The sequence below is a fragment of the Pseudonaja textilis genome, chromosome 12 (assembly GCF_049901715.1).
Source record: "Pseudonaja textilis isolate UNSWEBS1 chromosome 12, rPseTex1.2, whole genome shotgun sequence".
NCBI classification, from domain to species: Eukaryota; Metazoa; Chordata; class Lepidosauria; order Squamata; family Elapidae; genus Pseudonaja; species Pseudonaja textilis.
In genome coordinates this window covers 303,900-319,394 of record NC_142001.1, presented here as the reverse complement: position 1 = coordinate 319,394, position 15,495 = coordinate 303,900, and the positions used below count along the sequence as shown (strand labels likewise).

At 40.8% G+C, this 15,495-nt stretch overlaps 1 protein-coding gene across 3 annotated transcripts in view; it reads left to right on the top strand.

The window, feature by feature from the left end:
* CHRDL1 (chordin like 1) overlaps positions 1–15,495 on the top strand; it is a 271,500-nt gene that overhangs the window by 7,428 nt on the left and 248,577 nt on the right. For 2 of the 3 annotated variants that reach the window (XR_015745018.1, XM_026703187.2), the window contains exons 4-10: positions 1,414–1,556; positions 4,109–4,202; positions 5,819–5,880; positions 6,798–6,969; positions 11,280–11,474; positions 13,051–13,218; positions 13,732–13,821. Coding sequence is in view for 2 of the 3 variants with exons in the window: in XM_026703187.2 (XP_026558972.2) it covers positions 1,414–1,556; positions 4,109–4,202; positions 5,819–5,880; positions 6,798–6,969; positions 11,280–11,474; positions 13,051–13,218; positions 13,732–13,821 (924 nt within the window). In the remaining variant the exon portion in view is untranslated. The remainder of the gene's footprint in view (positions 1–1,413; positions 1,557–4,108; positions 4,203–5,818; positions 5,881–6,797; positions 6,970–11,279; positions 11,475–13,050; positions 13,219–13,731; positions 13,822–15,495) is intronic. The other variant, XM_087940831.1, reaches the window with a different exon arrangement.

Below are 15,495 nucleotides of genomic sequence, written 5' to 3'. Positions count from 1 at the left end.
TTTCCCCCACATACTGTACATCAAAAGCTATTCAAAGCCTTGAGATACCAGCATGTGAACATAAATGATTTGCAAAGGTCTTGAATCGTGGCCATTGAATTCCTTTGCCCATTATTTGATACCTCGTGCTGCTTGGGTTGGGTGCCAAGCTTCACAAATGAAAAGAGAAGCGAGGAAGAATATCGGCCTGAATTCTTCAGTAGTAAAATAATTTTAAAGTGTCTCTTTTTTATGCTGTGTAATAATGCAAGCATAAAAAGGCTTCAACTACCCATCAATCTGGTAGGAAGACAAAATGGGACTGTCTTCTCACAAAGACTCAACTAAGTCTCCAAATTTTCAATTAATTTGGGTGGTAGTAAGCAAACCATTGAGATTACTATACACACAAAGATAAGGTTGGTTGTTTTTTACTAAAAATGGAAAAAATAAAGTGGTGAATATGTAAAGAAGAGAACAAGGTGGTCATTTTAACGAGGGACAAATGACAATAAAATTGTAACTAAAGATCAGAAGTTGTTTCTTTGTTTTTTTATTTGTATCTCATTCTACAAGCTATTTGCTTCATATTTTTCTTTTTCTTTATTTTTACTTAATATATTCCATGTTGACTGCTATGAAAAATGTTCAATAAAAATTAAACATTAAAAAAAATATTGGGGGGGAAGAACAGCACGGGAACAAGGAAAAGAAATATTGGAAGAAGCTAAGGGAGAAATGCCCCTAAGATATTTAAATCATAGTCTAAAAATGGGGTATCCAACCTTTGCAACTTTTGAGACGTGGACTTCAACTCCAGAATTGAGATGCTGACTGGGGAATTCTGGGAGTTGAGGTCCACAAGTCTTAAAGTTGCCGAGGTTGGACACCGAAATGACCTAGCAAAACCACTAGCAAAACCATCTGTCATGAAGTTTGCAGACCTTTTTATCTGCAGGATCCAAACTGGGTCAGTCACCAGGACCAGAGGTTTAGTCTTCTGAGCTTTCATGCTGAAGCCAATTCTCAGGGAATGTCTCTCTACAAAAATGTGTGCTTTGTGCTATTCCAGCTTATCAGGTACTTAGAAGCTGAGGACTTGGCAGCCCTAGGAAACAACAGCAAAATGGCTTAATAGCCCACCACAACACCCCAATCAACAAATAAAAAGCCACACACAACCAGGCACCACATAAATACTATGCATAGAATAGCCCAAATCACATTCTGTAGAGACAAGTTTCCTGAGGATGGGCTGCAGTATGAGTCCAAAAGCTCAGAATGCTAAACAACTCATCTCAGTAACCAAACAGACTGGATCCTGCAACATTATCCTGGGACACATATATTCACTCTTGTTATCTGTCCTGTTTGAACCTCTTGGTTGAGTTTGGTTGTTAATGCTTTTTGCCCATTGGCTGTTCTCTTTTCCAGATCAACCCGTTGTTTCAGACATCAGAATTGCTGGCAAGGCCTGCAACTACAGTGGGACCATTTACCAGCATGGGGAGATGTTTAGCATAGAAGGAATCTTCAAAAACAAACAACCCAATCAATGTGCGCAGTGCAGTTGTTCTGTAAGTGAAACCCTGGCTTCTGCCAGGCACAATTGGCTTTGATGGAAGAGAATATTTGTAGTTCAGGGTTGAACTGTAGGCTCCTTGGTGTTCTCTGAACTTGGTTATTATTTTGTGATAAATACTATTGGTTTCAGCGTTCCTTGGTACATTCTGAGCTTGCTTGTTTACTTAAAGAGGTCTCATTACCCTAACTAGGTAATATCATCAGTGCTACTGATAATAAGGAGTGCTATTTGCTGGCAGTTTATATCTGTTGACTTGCCTGTCTGTGGGGGTGGGGGCAGTCTTAGATATTATTTGATTGGGCTGTTTACTGATGGCTCTTTGACAGTTCCTTGATTGGGGTATTACCTATCGGGGTGCTGATTACTGGTGGAGAGGTATTGGAGTCTTTTGGTTCCTTTTTGGGCTGGTTAATTTTCTCTTTTGCATAGTCTATAGATGTTGTCAATGTCTATGGGTCTGTTGATGGCTGATTTGTCAGAGAGCCAGGATTCTAGAATTCTCTGGCATTTTTAGATGTGGCCTTGTCTAGGATTGCCACGTTTTCCAAATTGAAACTATGGTTAAATCTGTCTATATCTTGTGAAATGAAAGAATTCTCAGCAATATCCATGTGTGATGGAATGTAGTCTGGATTCCCAGGAGGGAGGAGGTCCATTTCAGAGGAGTTAGAGGCAGCTCAGACCAGAAATTATGTATGAGAGAAAGAGGGTAAAGGCAGCCCCTCCCTCACAGCTTTCAGTAAATATGGTTGATAGCCTAGTGGTGATAGCGGTAGTTTACTCCAGACTAGAAAGGTTCTGTCTATAGATGTGGATGTCTGTGTGGCAACTGAGGAACAGAAAAATGGCTGCTGCCAGGTTTGGTTTAAAGTTGACAGTGGAACAATAAAGAAATCTACTTAAAAGAATCCCAAAGGTGGTTTTTCAAGAGGCAAGTGGACTTTCTTGTTTTTCTTTGAAAACGTTTCACTTCTCATTCAAGAAGTTTATTCAGTTCTGACTGAATAGTGGGGAATGAAAGCATTTATATCCCTTGCAGTCATCTGGTTGTTAGCTCTCTGAAGGCCCATTGTTAGGTCTTTGAGAGACCTTAGGCCACCTGGGGGTTAATCTGTACCATTAGGGTCACCTGAATCAGACTGCAAATGGCTGCAAAACCTTCAGTCAGAACTGGAAAAGCTTCTTGGATGAGAAGCAAAATGTTTTCAAGAAACAGTCCAGTTGCCTTTGAAAAGTGCCTTTGGGACATATATGATCTGGATGACTTAGAATCGTCACAGGCATATAGACAGTCCTTGATTTACAACCATAACTGAGCCCAAAGTTTCTGTTGTAAAATGAGACAGTTATTGAGTTTTGCCCCATTTTACAACCTTTCTTGCCACAGTTCTTAAGTTGTGAAGCTAGTAACCCGGTGGTTAAGTGAATCTGGCTTCCCCATTGACTTTGCTTGTCAGAAGGTCGCCAAAGGGCATCGCGTGACCCCTGGACACTGCAACCATCATAAATACGAATCAGTGCCATGTTGACTATGTGACCATGGAAATGCTGCAAAGGTTGCAACTGTGAAAAATAGTCATAAGTCAATTTATTCAGTGCTGTTGTAACTCTAAATGGTCACTAAATGAACTGTTGTAAGTTGAGGACTACTTGTCTTTGACAGAAAAGCATACTTATAGCTCAAGGTTGAACTGTGAGGACTTTGGTGTTCTCTGAGTTTGGTGGTTTTCTTGCAGATGTTTCGTGACCCAACCAGGTATCATAATCAGTGCTTAGATGATGTTGGTGGCACTTTGATGATAATCTTTGGACATGAAGATGTTACTTAATCAGGTAATCTGTGCAAGAACACCACCAAGCTCAGAGAGCACCAAAGACCCCACAGATGGTATATTCTCACAAAACTTTACCACAGGCAAAAGCCTAGGTATCTAAAATTTGGTTGCTTCAATTCAACCATTTGCAGATTCAGCTCTAACACATGAATCAATTGAATTGCCATCAATAAAGTTCACGCAATAAAGTCAACAAACAACTCACACTTTGGCCATCAAGACATTAGAGAAGAATAAGTATCTATGCATATTTCTAGCTCTGATTTTGGAACAAGGGACCTTCTCTTGTATCATTCTAGAAGAGAATGCCCCTCCAACCCACCCTGGAATTCAAAGAAGCCATTCTGCCATCCTGGAGCCTTGGATTGACTTCCAGGGAGCTTCAAACTTCCCCAATATAGTTTGAAAGCTATATGAATGGATCACTTGAGTACCTTCACTTTGCTGTTTTTTGCCCTGCAGCTCGAAAGATTTTAAAGGATTCATTTTTGTTCATTTCTGCTGATGAAGAAGTCAAGCAGATTCTCTTCTGGGGAATTCAGATCTTTTGCTGAGGTTGTTCATCCTGTTAACCTTCACTGCAGTTTAAAACACTTCCCAAAAAAGAAAGAAGGAATGGACTTTAGATGGCTTTATTGCAAGCATTGGTAACCCTGTATCTGCCAAGTATCACAACACTGTTTGTTTTCTGTTTGATTCTTAACCGCAGGAAGGAAAGATATATTGTGCCTTGAAGACCTGTCCTGATTTAACTTGCACTTCTCCAGTGTCCGTGTCTGACTCTTGCTGTCAAATTTGCAAAGGTAGTAGTATCATCACCAGCACCAACTTCATTATCACATTATCGTTATTACAAGGCCTGGGGGCACAGTGGTTAGAGTGCAGTATTGCGGGCTGACTCTGCCCACAGCCGAAGTTTGATCCTGACTAGCTCAAGGTTAACTCAGTCTTCCTTCCTTCTGAGGTCGATAAAATGAGGACCCAGATTGTTAGGGGCAATATGTCTTCACTGTCAGAAATTTTCTGACAGTGAGAACAATCCACCAATGGAACAGAAGTTGCCTTCAGAAGTTGTGGGAGCTTCATCACTTGAGACTTTCAAGAAGAGATTGGACTGCCATTTGTCAGAAATGGGGTAGGTCTCCTGCTTGGGCAGGTGGTTGGACTAGATGACCTACAAGGTCCCTTCCAACACTGTTAATCTGTTAATCTACTGACACTGTAAACTGCTTATAAACCTGCTATAAAGCGCTATAGGGTGGTATATTAGCTATTAGCTATTGCTATTGCTAGCTATTGCTATTAGCTATTGCTATTGATAGCTATTGCTATCACCAGGATTGAGAAGGGCTCCCCTGCGTCTTGTGCCTTATATTTTGGATTCAGATTCAGAGACAGAACATAGTAGTAAAACTCTTGAAGGTTTAACCAAAAGGTTACATACTCGGAGGGCAAATTGTTATGAATTGGTAGGAATTTTCCTGGTGAGCAACTTACTTACACTTTCCAATTTGTTGACAGGTCAGAGACACTCTTGAACTGTCTTTCATGTGCAAAAAGCATCTGAGAATGAATTTAAATATAGCTATTACATTTTAATTAATAAAATATAATATGGATGTATTAATCAATATCAATATATTGATATTAATAAATATTAATTAAGGAAGAGTAATATATATTTAATACCTTTGGGTCAGTTTTCACTGTTGGTACCTTCCTGGACAAGTCCCTGCATTTTTCTTGGCAATATTTTTCAGAAGAGGTTTGCCATTGTCTTCTTCCTAGGGCTGGCCCAAGATCACTGACATGGCTTCATGCCCACAGCAGGACTAGAACTCTTGCTTTCCTGGGTTCTAGCCTGCTTCCTTTAACCACAACATCAAAGTAGTTCTCAGGGAAGATTAATCTGGAGTATTTTTCCTATGAACACTAATACAGAGAAAGAGTAGCTAGGGAGACAACCAGTCAATGAATGGACACTATATAAATCTGAAACCACAACTGCATTTCCCAATAAAATGGGGCTATGAAAGGCAGCTTGAGTTCCTGGTCAAAGCCAAAATAAATTACTTCTCCATCCTCTGTGATGGAAAAATAACAGCAACATAATCTTTGTATCACCCATTTGAGAATTTTGAGAGATAAATTTGCATTTTGTAAATGAGAAGTTTGTTGAACTTTCAATGTTATTGAAAGGCAAATTTGATTGTACTTCTTAAATTCCATCAGAATGTTATGGACATTTTCAGTGAACCCATAGCAGAATGGTTTCTGGGAATAAACAGATTTACTTCTTACCAGATAGATTTCATTGGGCTAGCCAGCCGTGCTTTTACTCCTCCCCCATCCCTCCTTTGGCGAGTGCTCCACCATAAATGGTTCCCAGGATTTTTTGACACTGTTGTCTCTTGTGCAGATGAAGAATCAGTGAGGGACCTGGATGGAGAACTCCTTCGTCAGCCAGCTATCCGTGAAGCTGTAAGTCAACTTGTCTCAACCCCATCTCCAATGAAAGGAAGACCCATCCCAGGCAAAATTATTATAATTGAGATATGGCTGTATTTCTTTCAATATGAGAACCTAGCAGGATTCTGTTGCAGATTTTTTTAGCAACTGAGTGATCAAGATGATGAATTAAATATTATTTTTGCATGTTTCATACTTCACTAGAATTACTCCCACTACTCTTCATTCTATTTTGCAAATTTAGTGTCTTTCCTCATTCCACTAACCCATTTAGCACTTAGTTTCTCCTAACAAAGCCTATGAGTAACTATACTGCAAATAAGCTAGAATGTAATCCAAGAATCGTTTTTCAGAAAAATTTGTTTTTGCCTTGTTTCTGATGTTTGTGTTAGGAAAGTGAGCTGTTGGATTTTCAGTCCAGCATAACTGATTGTTATGAATTTTGGTTTAATGCAAATAACTACATGTAAATCTTTTAATTGCATTTAATAATTAACAATTACTAATAATTAATAAGTAACTAATAATTATTAAGGCTTGCTGATAGCAGCCTTTTAATAGTGTTCCACAGTAATGTCACTTCAGGTTGTAAGACAGGATTTTTCCCAGTTATAAACTTTATTTCTAAATGCTGCAACACTGCCAGGTTTTAAGAACATATTGGACAACAATTTGTCTGGTATAGGGTTTCCTTTCTGAGCAGGGTGTTGGACTAGAACAGGGGTCTCCAACCTTGGCAACTTTAAGACTTGTGGACTTCAACTCCCAGAATTCCTCAAAGCTGGCTGAGGAATTCTGGGAGTTGAAATCCATAAGTCTTAAAGTTGCCAAGATTGGAGACCCCTGGACTAGAAGACCTACAAAGTCCCTTCCAACTCTCTTTTTCTGCCTTGTTTTCACAAATTATCTCTCTTTTCTCTTTTTTCCAGAGACATTCTCCTCCCTCCCAACCCGAGTCTTCAACCAGCAGTCCTAGACTAGCCGCTATCATCCTGCAGCCCCCTGAGGGAAAAGCTAGATTCAAATCTATGCCAAATACATCACAAAGATCCGGTACCTTTGTACGGATCGTCCTTAACAACCGACAGAAAGTTGGAGAAGGTACGGAGATGTCCTTTTCAACAGTATTCTTCTGATTGCTTGGCAGTCTGCCGAAAGGTCCTCAAAGGCCATAGGATTGAAGAAGTCTGGCCAGGACAGACTTTTGACCCTCCAGATATTTGGATGACAATCCATCGAAGCCTTGAGCAAGGACCATGCTGCAGAGGCTGATAGAATGCCAAAAGTTATATATTAAATTCAGAGTTTCAGAAATAAAGTACTATAAGGACTTTAAAGTTTATGAATGTAACAAGTGTCTGCAACTCTTTAAAAACATAGGTGATTCACAGAGTTCTAGAAGATGGTACATTTACACTCTTGCGCATTCCCAAGGCCCGACCCAAAATGCTTTTTCAAGAGGCAACTGGACTTTATTCAGTCAGAACTGAAGAAGCTTCTTGGATGAGAAGCTAAATGTCTTCAAGGAAAAACAAAGTCCAATTGCTTTTTGAAAAAGCTTCTTTGGGATAACCATGATGTGGATGACTGAGAATCCCCAGACTTTCCCAGGGCCTTTTCTGACATTGCATCTGGGTGATAAAAATTATGCTAAGGTCTCTCCAGGATTCCTGCCCTTTTTAAGAGAGAGAATATAATATTATTGCATTTCTACAGTGGCTTGTCTACTTTGATAGGATAAGTTAGGATTGACCAGCCCTCAAATGACATTTTTACAACTTTTGGGGAGAATCTGCTGCTAATTCTTTAACATCACTGACATACTCAGTTAATAATAAGAGGACTCAGTGCTTTTTGTATTTGGGCTTACTTTTACATACTTCACTTTAGAGAGGAAGGTTACATTTGAAATCATTATCTTAATTATCTTGGGTTGCTAGAGAAGATTGAAAGGAACAATTTCTCTATTGGTCAGTGAAAAAATAGCCATGCTATTTTTAGCCTTGCTATAAATAGCCTTGGTCCTCATTTTGTGAACATGCTTGTGTGATATGTCTATGGAGATTCTCAATCATCCAGGTCATGGTTACCCCAAAGGTGCTTTTTCAAGAGACAACTAGACTTTCATGTTTTTCTTTAAAGATGTTTCACTTCTCATCCAAGAAGCTTCTTCAGCTCTGACTGGATGGTGGAAAATGGAAGGATTTATACTCCTTGCAGACAGCTGGTCATTTGCATCCTTTTAGAGCAGGGGTCTCAAACTCGCGGCCCGTGGGCCAATTGCGGCCTGCAGGACGATATCCTGTGGCCCCCACCGTGATATGAAAGTATAATATTAGTGTGGCCCGCAGGGGGAATGGACTTCTGATGGAAGTCCCGCCCGCCGTTCCTCGTCGTGGCTTCTTCTCCACCCTGAACTTTAACAAGTCCAAGTACAGGTCCAGACTTACTGATGATCATCTTCAAGCCATACTGAGGGTCCCAAGTGCCTCCTCTCTCAAGCCAAATGTGGCTCAGATATGTGAGAGGAAGCGTTGTCAAGTCTCTGGCAGCAAGGAGTAAGCTGGAGAAGCCATGTTCTGAGGAACTGTTCATGATCTTCATTCAATGTTCCATTCATGTGCTCAGGACAGTTCATGTATTGGAGAAATCATTAACTGTTGATGACATTTGAGGATATTTTTTTAATGTTTTTTGTGGAATCCCTTATGAGGCCCAGCCTCACCCAGCCTCTGCCTCCAGCGGCCCTCAGATAAATTGAGTTTGAGACCCCTGTTTTAGAGGGTAGTTGAGGCCACTTGGAGGTTTATCTGTGTCCTCAGGATCACTTGAGTAATGCAAATGGCTGTGGAGTTTCTTGGAATTGCTGAAAGGACTGTGTTGTAGACTGGAGGTACATAATAGCGTATCCCTCCCCCTCTGTTGGGAGAGGGCTGTTTAATTTTGACATAAATGGCCTCTTTAACCACTCTTTCAAATTAGCGGTCCTTTCTGTCCAAAATGTGGGCTTTTGAAGACAGCAAGAGTCCAGTTGCCTCTTGGAAAAGCACCTTTGGGATGCCTGTGATATCTTCTCAACACCCCAAATATCTCTTTGTTCAGCTTCCATAGAAAAAGCAGAATAAAATAGAAGCATAATTATATGTGCTGTATTGGTTCTCCAGCCAACATTGTCTTTTGCAAACTAACATGCCTATGGGTAGAAAAGTATGTATGGTGTGTATGTATGTGTATAACAATGTCTGTGTCACTTGGGAGAAGGTCCCTTCAGGTTCATTAGATTCATCAACATATGTTATGAAGCCCAGTCCTAAGCATATCAGTGAATACCCAAAGAGAAGGTCTCTATAAGCCCATGTCCCAATATCTAGATCTGATGGTTCCATAAACTTCATCTAGACCAAGGGTGTCAAACACAAGGCCTGCAGACTGGATGCAGCCCACAGGGTGCTTAGATCTGGCCTGCAGGTTGCACTGGGAACAGCAAAGGACCAGCCTGCAGTGCCTCTGCCAGCAAAAATGGAGGTTGGTGGGGTGCGTGTGGCCCTCCAGGGCTCCATTTTTGGCCGTGATGGCCTACCGCAGCCCTCTCTGCCAGTGAAAATGGAGCTCATTTTCACTGGCAGGGGGCTGCAGGAGGCTGTCTGGGCTAAAAACACAGCCCAGGGGGGCACCCTGACCCTAACCCTCTGTTCTTGCTGGCAGAGGGCTGCAGGAGCTGTCCCGGCCAAAAATGGGGCTCGAGTGAACTGCACATGGTCTTCCAACCTTTGTTTTCACTGACAGAAAGTTAGCAAAACAACCTAAAAACAAAACAAAAGGAGAAATGTTTCCCCTTTTGCATTTGAGCATGCAAGAAGGGATAGGAAAGGAGAAAGGGAAAGAGGAAAGACAAAGAAAAAGAAGGGAAGATGGGAAGAGAGCAAGGAAGGAAAAATAAGGAAAGAGGGGAAGGAAGAAGAAAGGAGAAGGAAGAGGGAAGGAAAAAGAAGAGAAGGAAGGAAGGAACAAAGGAAGGGAAGAAAGGAAGAAGGAAGGAAGGTACAAAGGAAAGGAAGGAAGGAAGGAAGGAAGGAACAAAGGAAGGGAAGGAAGTTTATAATGAGAATGAGGGAGGGTCTGAAGAAAGTCCTGCCTTAGCACTTGGCCACTACAGTGATGTCGAGCTGGCCACGCCCACCCTGGGCCTCCGAGGTAAAACACAGATCTGATGCAGCCTTCAAAGAAATCAACTTTGACACCCCTGATCTAGACAGCTGAAATCGAGGGAAAAGCCTGGGAGAATCTGAAGTTATAAAAGCCACTTGGCCCAAAGTCAACAATCCACAGATCTTCCAAATGGCCATCAAAATCTTTAAAACCTTTGATTCAGAGCCAACTAACCTACAAGGTTTTGATTAACTAAAGAAATGTTGGTGATAGAGACTCAAATATGAACAATCATGAGATGATGTTTGTCTCAAGTTGAATGCTTCATGTCTCAGAGCAAAAAATCTCCATCCACTGCAAACTCTTCTCAGTTCACACACAAAGGCAGCAACAAAGCAGTTTCTAATTGATTTGTTTTGGTACAGAAAAAAAAAATACCCTGCAAATGAATAGCACATTTTTCATATGTGCTATCCAGCTGCAGTTTTCAGGGGCTAAGGTGATTTTTTTTCTCCCCTGACCCCCCAGGAGAATATTTGTATCTCAGGGTTGATATGAGGTGTGAGCTTGGTTGTTCCCTTGTGGACGTTTCATTACCCAACTAGATAGCAACATCAGTGCAAACCTCCACTCCCTTCTAGCACTGATGATGTTACCTAGTTGGGTAATGAGATGCCTACAAGAAAACAACCATGATCAGAGAGCACCAAGGAACGCTCATTTTTCTCCCCCTTTCCCAAATGGGAACAAAATTATTGTGACACTTTTCTTTAATTATCTGATCTCTTTGAGTTTTCCCATTGGATATTCTTTGTACCAGTGAACAACCAACCTCTAAATTTTGACACCATTTTTCCCAGATTCAAAGTTATTCTGGATTCAGCTGTAACAGTGTTTAGATTTCTTCCCATACAACAGAATCCCAAATTATTCTGAATTTAGGCTTGTTCCATGATACGTGATACCTCACGAATTGAGGAAATAGTTCTTAATAGTGAGAACAGTTAACCAGTGGAACAGCATGCCTCCAGAAATTGTGGGTGCTCCATCACGGGAAGCTTTTAGGAAGAGACTGGACAGCCATTTCTCTGGAATGGTATAGGGTCTCCTGCTGGAGCAGGGAGTTGGACTAGAAGACCTCTGAGGTCCCTTCCAACTCTGTTGTTCTGTTACTAGTGAGAGAAATGGTCATAGAGGGAAAAATTGTGGCCACTAAATCTCTATTTCTGATATCTAAGATTTGCATCCATTCTTTATTCTAGTGTGCATTTCAAATGGAAAAACCTACTCACAGGGAGAAACCTGGCATCCATTTCTCCGAAACTATGGTACCGTAGAATGTGTCTTATGTACTTGCAATGGCACTAAGCCAGAATGTAAAGCAATCCAGTGTCCTTATCAATATCCCTGTGAACAACCAAAGAAAATTGAAGGGAAATGTTGCAAAGTTTGTCCAGGTAGGTTGATAATGTTGCATTGGATTATGGAGGGTACATGGTGGCTAGGACAGAAACAATTTTGGGATGTAAGCAAATAGCTGGAGATACCCCTACACAAGACTTTCTCTTGCTGAGACTTTCTTCTCTCTCTGCTCCCAAGTAGCAGTCTGTAGGAGTCAGCTCTTATTAGAGGTCTAAAGCAGCGATGTCCAATCTTGGCCACTTTAAGACCTGTGAACTTCAACTCCCAGAATTCCCCAGCCAGCCCCGAGTCCACAGATCTTAAAGTTTCCAGGGTTGGATGCTCCTGGTTTATAGTGATTTCTTGCAAAAAGGCATTGAAATTAGGCCAACATGCTATATACTTTTTTGAAAGCTGATTCTCAAAAAAATAATATATGCATGTTTCTAACTATTATTCAAGTTTGCAAATTAAGACAAGAAAACGAACATAAAATATGACAAGGATCAACAAAAGCAAATCTGCTGGAGCTGGCTCAATATTTGTAAGGCTAAGGCAGTCAAAAACTTTCTGCCCTCCACATTCAGAAGCTAGAAAGATTGGGAATTGACTGCATTTTCAGTATTTATGGAACAGCTGACGATGTTTTTGTTCTCCAAGCCAGGAAAATGGGCTCAGATACAGTAGAGGGCTGGTGGACCATCATGTTGTGCTTCCTCCAAGAGTATAGATTCCATTTTAAAGATAATTTTGGTATGTTGTTCTTAATGGAATCACAATCTGAAAAAATGCAGGAAAATTATGATGACTTGTAACTGTCAGTCTTCCAAGATAAACCTAACTTGGAAACAAAGACATGCCAGCTAATACTACTTTTATTACAAGTAAGATAATCTTGCAAGAAATTTCCTAACAGTGACAACAATTAACCTGTGGAACATCTGCCTTTAAAAGCTGTGGTGCTACATCACAGGAGGCTTTTAAGAAGAGTCTGGACAGCCACTGGAATGGTATAGGGTTTTCTGCTTGAGCAGGGTTGTACTAGAAGACCTCCAAGGTCCCTTCCAACTCTGTTATTCTGTTAAATCTGATTGCACTTCATTCATCTTATTTTGATGAGAGTTGGGAATGTTCATGTCTGAGATGCTTTCTCAAATTACATTTCTGTCCATTCAAATTTCTCTTATCTGTCAGAGCCATGGTGGCACAGTGGTTAGAATGCAGTACTGCAGGCTACTTCTGCTGAATGCCGGCTGACTGCAATTTGGCAGTTCGAATCTCACCAGGCTCAAGGTTGACTCAGCTTTCCATCCTTCCAAGATTAGTAAAATGGGGATGCAGATTGTTGGGGGCAACAGGCTGAATCTGTAAACCACTTAGAGAGGGCTGTAAAGCACTGTGAAGCGGTATATAGGTCTAAGTGCTATTACTATTGTTTTGATTGTGCCTCTTTCTCCTGTTCAAGATTATTCCTTCTGCCTGTTGTAGTAATTCCGATAATAAAGGAACTGTAAACTCGTATAAGGTCCCTGAGAATACATCCAATGAGATTTCCTCTGGAATAAAATGCAACAACAAAGGTGAAATAAACTAGATCCCTAAAATATAAACTATTATTTGTTTTTCTTACAGAAGAAATTGAAAATCAACTCCCTGACGATCAAGACTATTTCTGTAGTGAGGAGACATTTCCAGTTTACGAAGCCATTCGCAACATTTCCAATGGAACCCTCCGACAAATAGCCTTGGAAAAAAATGAAACTTCAGAAGTGGAGATCTACACGTGGACAATTAAGAGAGGTGTTGAATTCTTTCTTTTTCCAAGATCAAGCCCATAAGGAAAAGAGGAAATCAAGTTTTGGGGGATCACTGAGGCAGATCACCTATGGCATGTCTTCAGGGTTGTAAAAGTGCTCCTGATACCGAAAGTTTTGGGAGCTGTCTCAAGTGATTATATTATGAAAAAAAAAATTTTTAAGAGTTTTTCACTAAAAAAAAGCACTCTCCAAAATGAATTGAGTTCAATTTTTTCACTCAGGTCAGAAGCATCCAGGCACTTCCAAGTTGAAAGGATTAGCTGGTGACATCACCATTGCCCTGGGGACACCCAATTGGGGGGCTCCTTTCATATCCCCAGCAGGAGCTGGAGTGAAGGATGAGAGCTCAACCCCACACTATGGCATAAACCAGGTCTCAAACGTTGGGTTGCTAACCTCCTGCCCAGCGTCCAATCAATCGAGCCCCCATGCTTCTATTCTATAGAGTTGAAAGCAGTTCCTAACTACTTGTGTTCTTCTAATGGCTTTGCAATAGATATCCTGAGCCCCATTAATACCGACACCATATCCAAGGAGGAATTCAGAGAACTCTCATATTTCCTGCAGATCACAAGGACAACTCTGAGTAAGTAAAAGCTTGCTTCAACATCTCTCGGGTCAAAATCAAACTTTTTACACACATCTGAAGAAGCTGTTCATACACTCACCACTTAGTTGTGTCAGATAAACTAATCTATGCTGTTAAACCATATGTCAAACTTGGTTATGTTACTGTGGCGAGGTCTTTTGGGACTTAGGGTTATGTAAACAGACCCCCATTGTGTCAATTTAGGGTTCAGTTGATTGTGCAAATTCAGGAAATGGTTGAATTCTGGTCAAACATGCTGCATGGATAAAGTCAAAGGGTGGAATCACCCATTAAATAAAGGAACAGCTTTTTTATCATGTTTTACAAAATAAGTCACAGTGGATAAACAGATAATAATTCACATGGAAAACTCACTTAGTATAAACTGTATACAAAGTCCTAGAGTCATACACCACTTGATCTAACCTTTCTTCTGTCAAAATTAATCAGAGTAGAGCTGGAAGGGACCTTGGAGGTCTTCTAGTCCAATTCCTTGCTCAAATAGGAGACCCTATACTATTTCAGACAAATGACTGTCCAGTCATTTCTTAAAAACCTCCAGTAATGAAGCACCCACAACTTCTGATGGCAAGTTGTTTCTCTGGTTAACTATCCTCACTGTTAGGAAGTTTCTCCTTAACTGCAGATTGCTTCTCTCCTTGATTAGTTTCTATCCATTGTTTCTTGTCCTTCCCTCTGGTACTTTGGAATATAAGCTGGCCCCCTCCTCTTTGTGGCAACCTCTCAAATACTGGAATACTGCTATCATGTTCCCCCTAGTCCTTCTTTTCTCTAGACCTGCCATACCCAATTCCTGCAACCATTATATCTCCAGGCCTTTAATCATCTTAGTGCTCTTCTCTGAACTTTTTCCAAAGTCTCAACTTCTTTTCTGTAGTGTGATGACCAAAACTGGATGCAATATTCTAGGTGTGGCCTTACTAAGACTTTATAAAGTGGTACTTCACATGATTTTTATTCGATGCCTCTGTTTATACAACCAAGGATTGTATTAGTTTTTTTGGCTGCTGCTGCACACTGCTATCTCATATTTAAGGGACCTTGTTGATCATGTAGTCCAAACCCCTCACCCAAATAGACCCTACACCATTTTTGACAGATGGCAATCCAATCTCTTCTTGAAAGCTTCTAGTGATGAAGCTCCCACAACTTATGAAGGCAAGTTGGGTTGATTGCTCTCAATGTCAGAAAAATTCTCCTTATTTCCAGGTTGAATCTCTCCTGGATCAGTTTCCATCCATTATTCCTTGTATGGACTTCGGGAGCTTTGGAAAATAGCTTGACCCCCTCCTCTTTGTGGCAGCCCCTCAAATATTGGAGCACTGCTACCATGTCTCCCCTGGTCCTTCTCTTCACTAGACTAGCCAGGCCCAGTTCCTGCAACCGTTCTTCATTCTTCATATGTTTTAGTCTCCAGTCCCCTAATCATCCTGGTTGCTCTTCTCTGCACTCTTTCTAGAGTCTCAACATCTTTTTTATAGTGGGGTGACCAAAACTGGATGCAGTACTTTTGGTGTGGTCTTACTAAATTGTAGAGACCTTCCTGAGACCCAACCTAAGGTCACACAAAATGCAAATGATGTGATTTATTCGATTTTTAACTGTCCATTCTAGAGGAACCTCATTGTTGGAGGGTCTCAACTTTGGTTT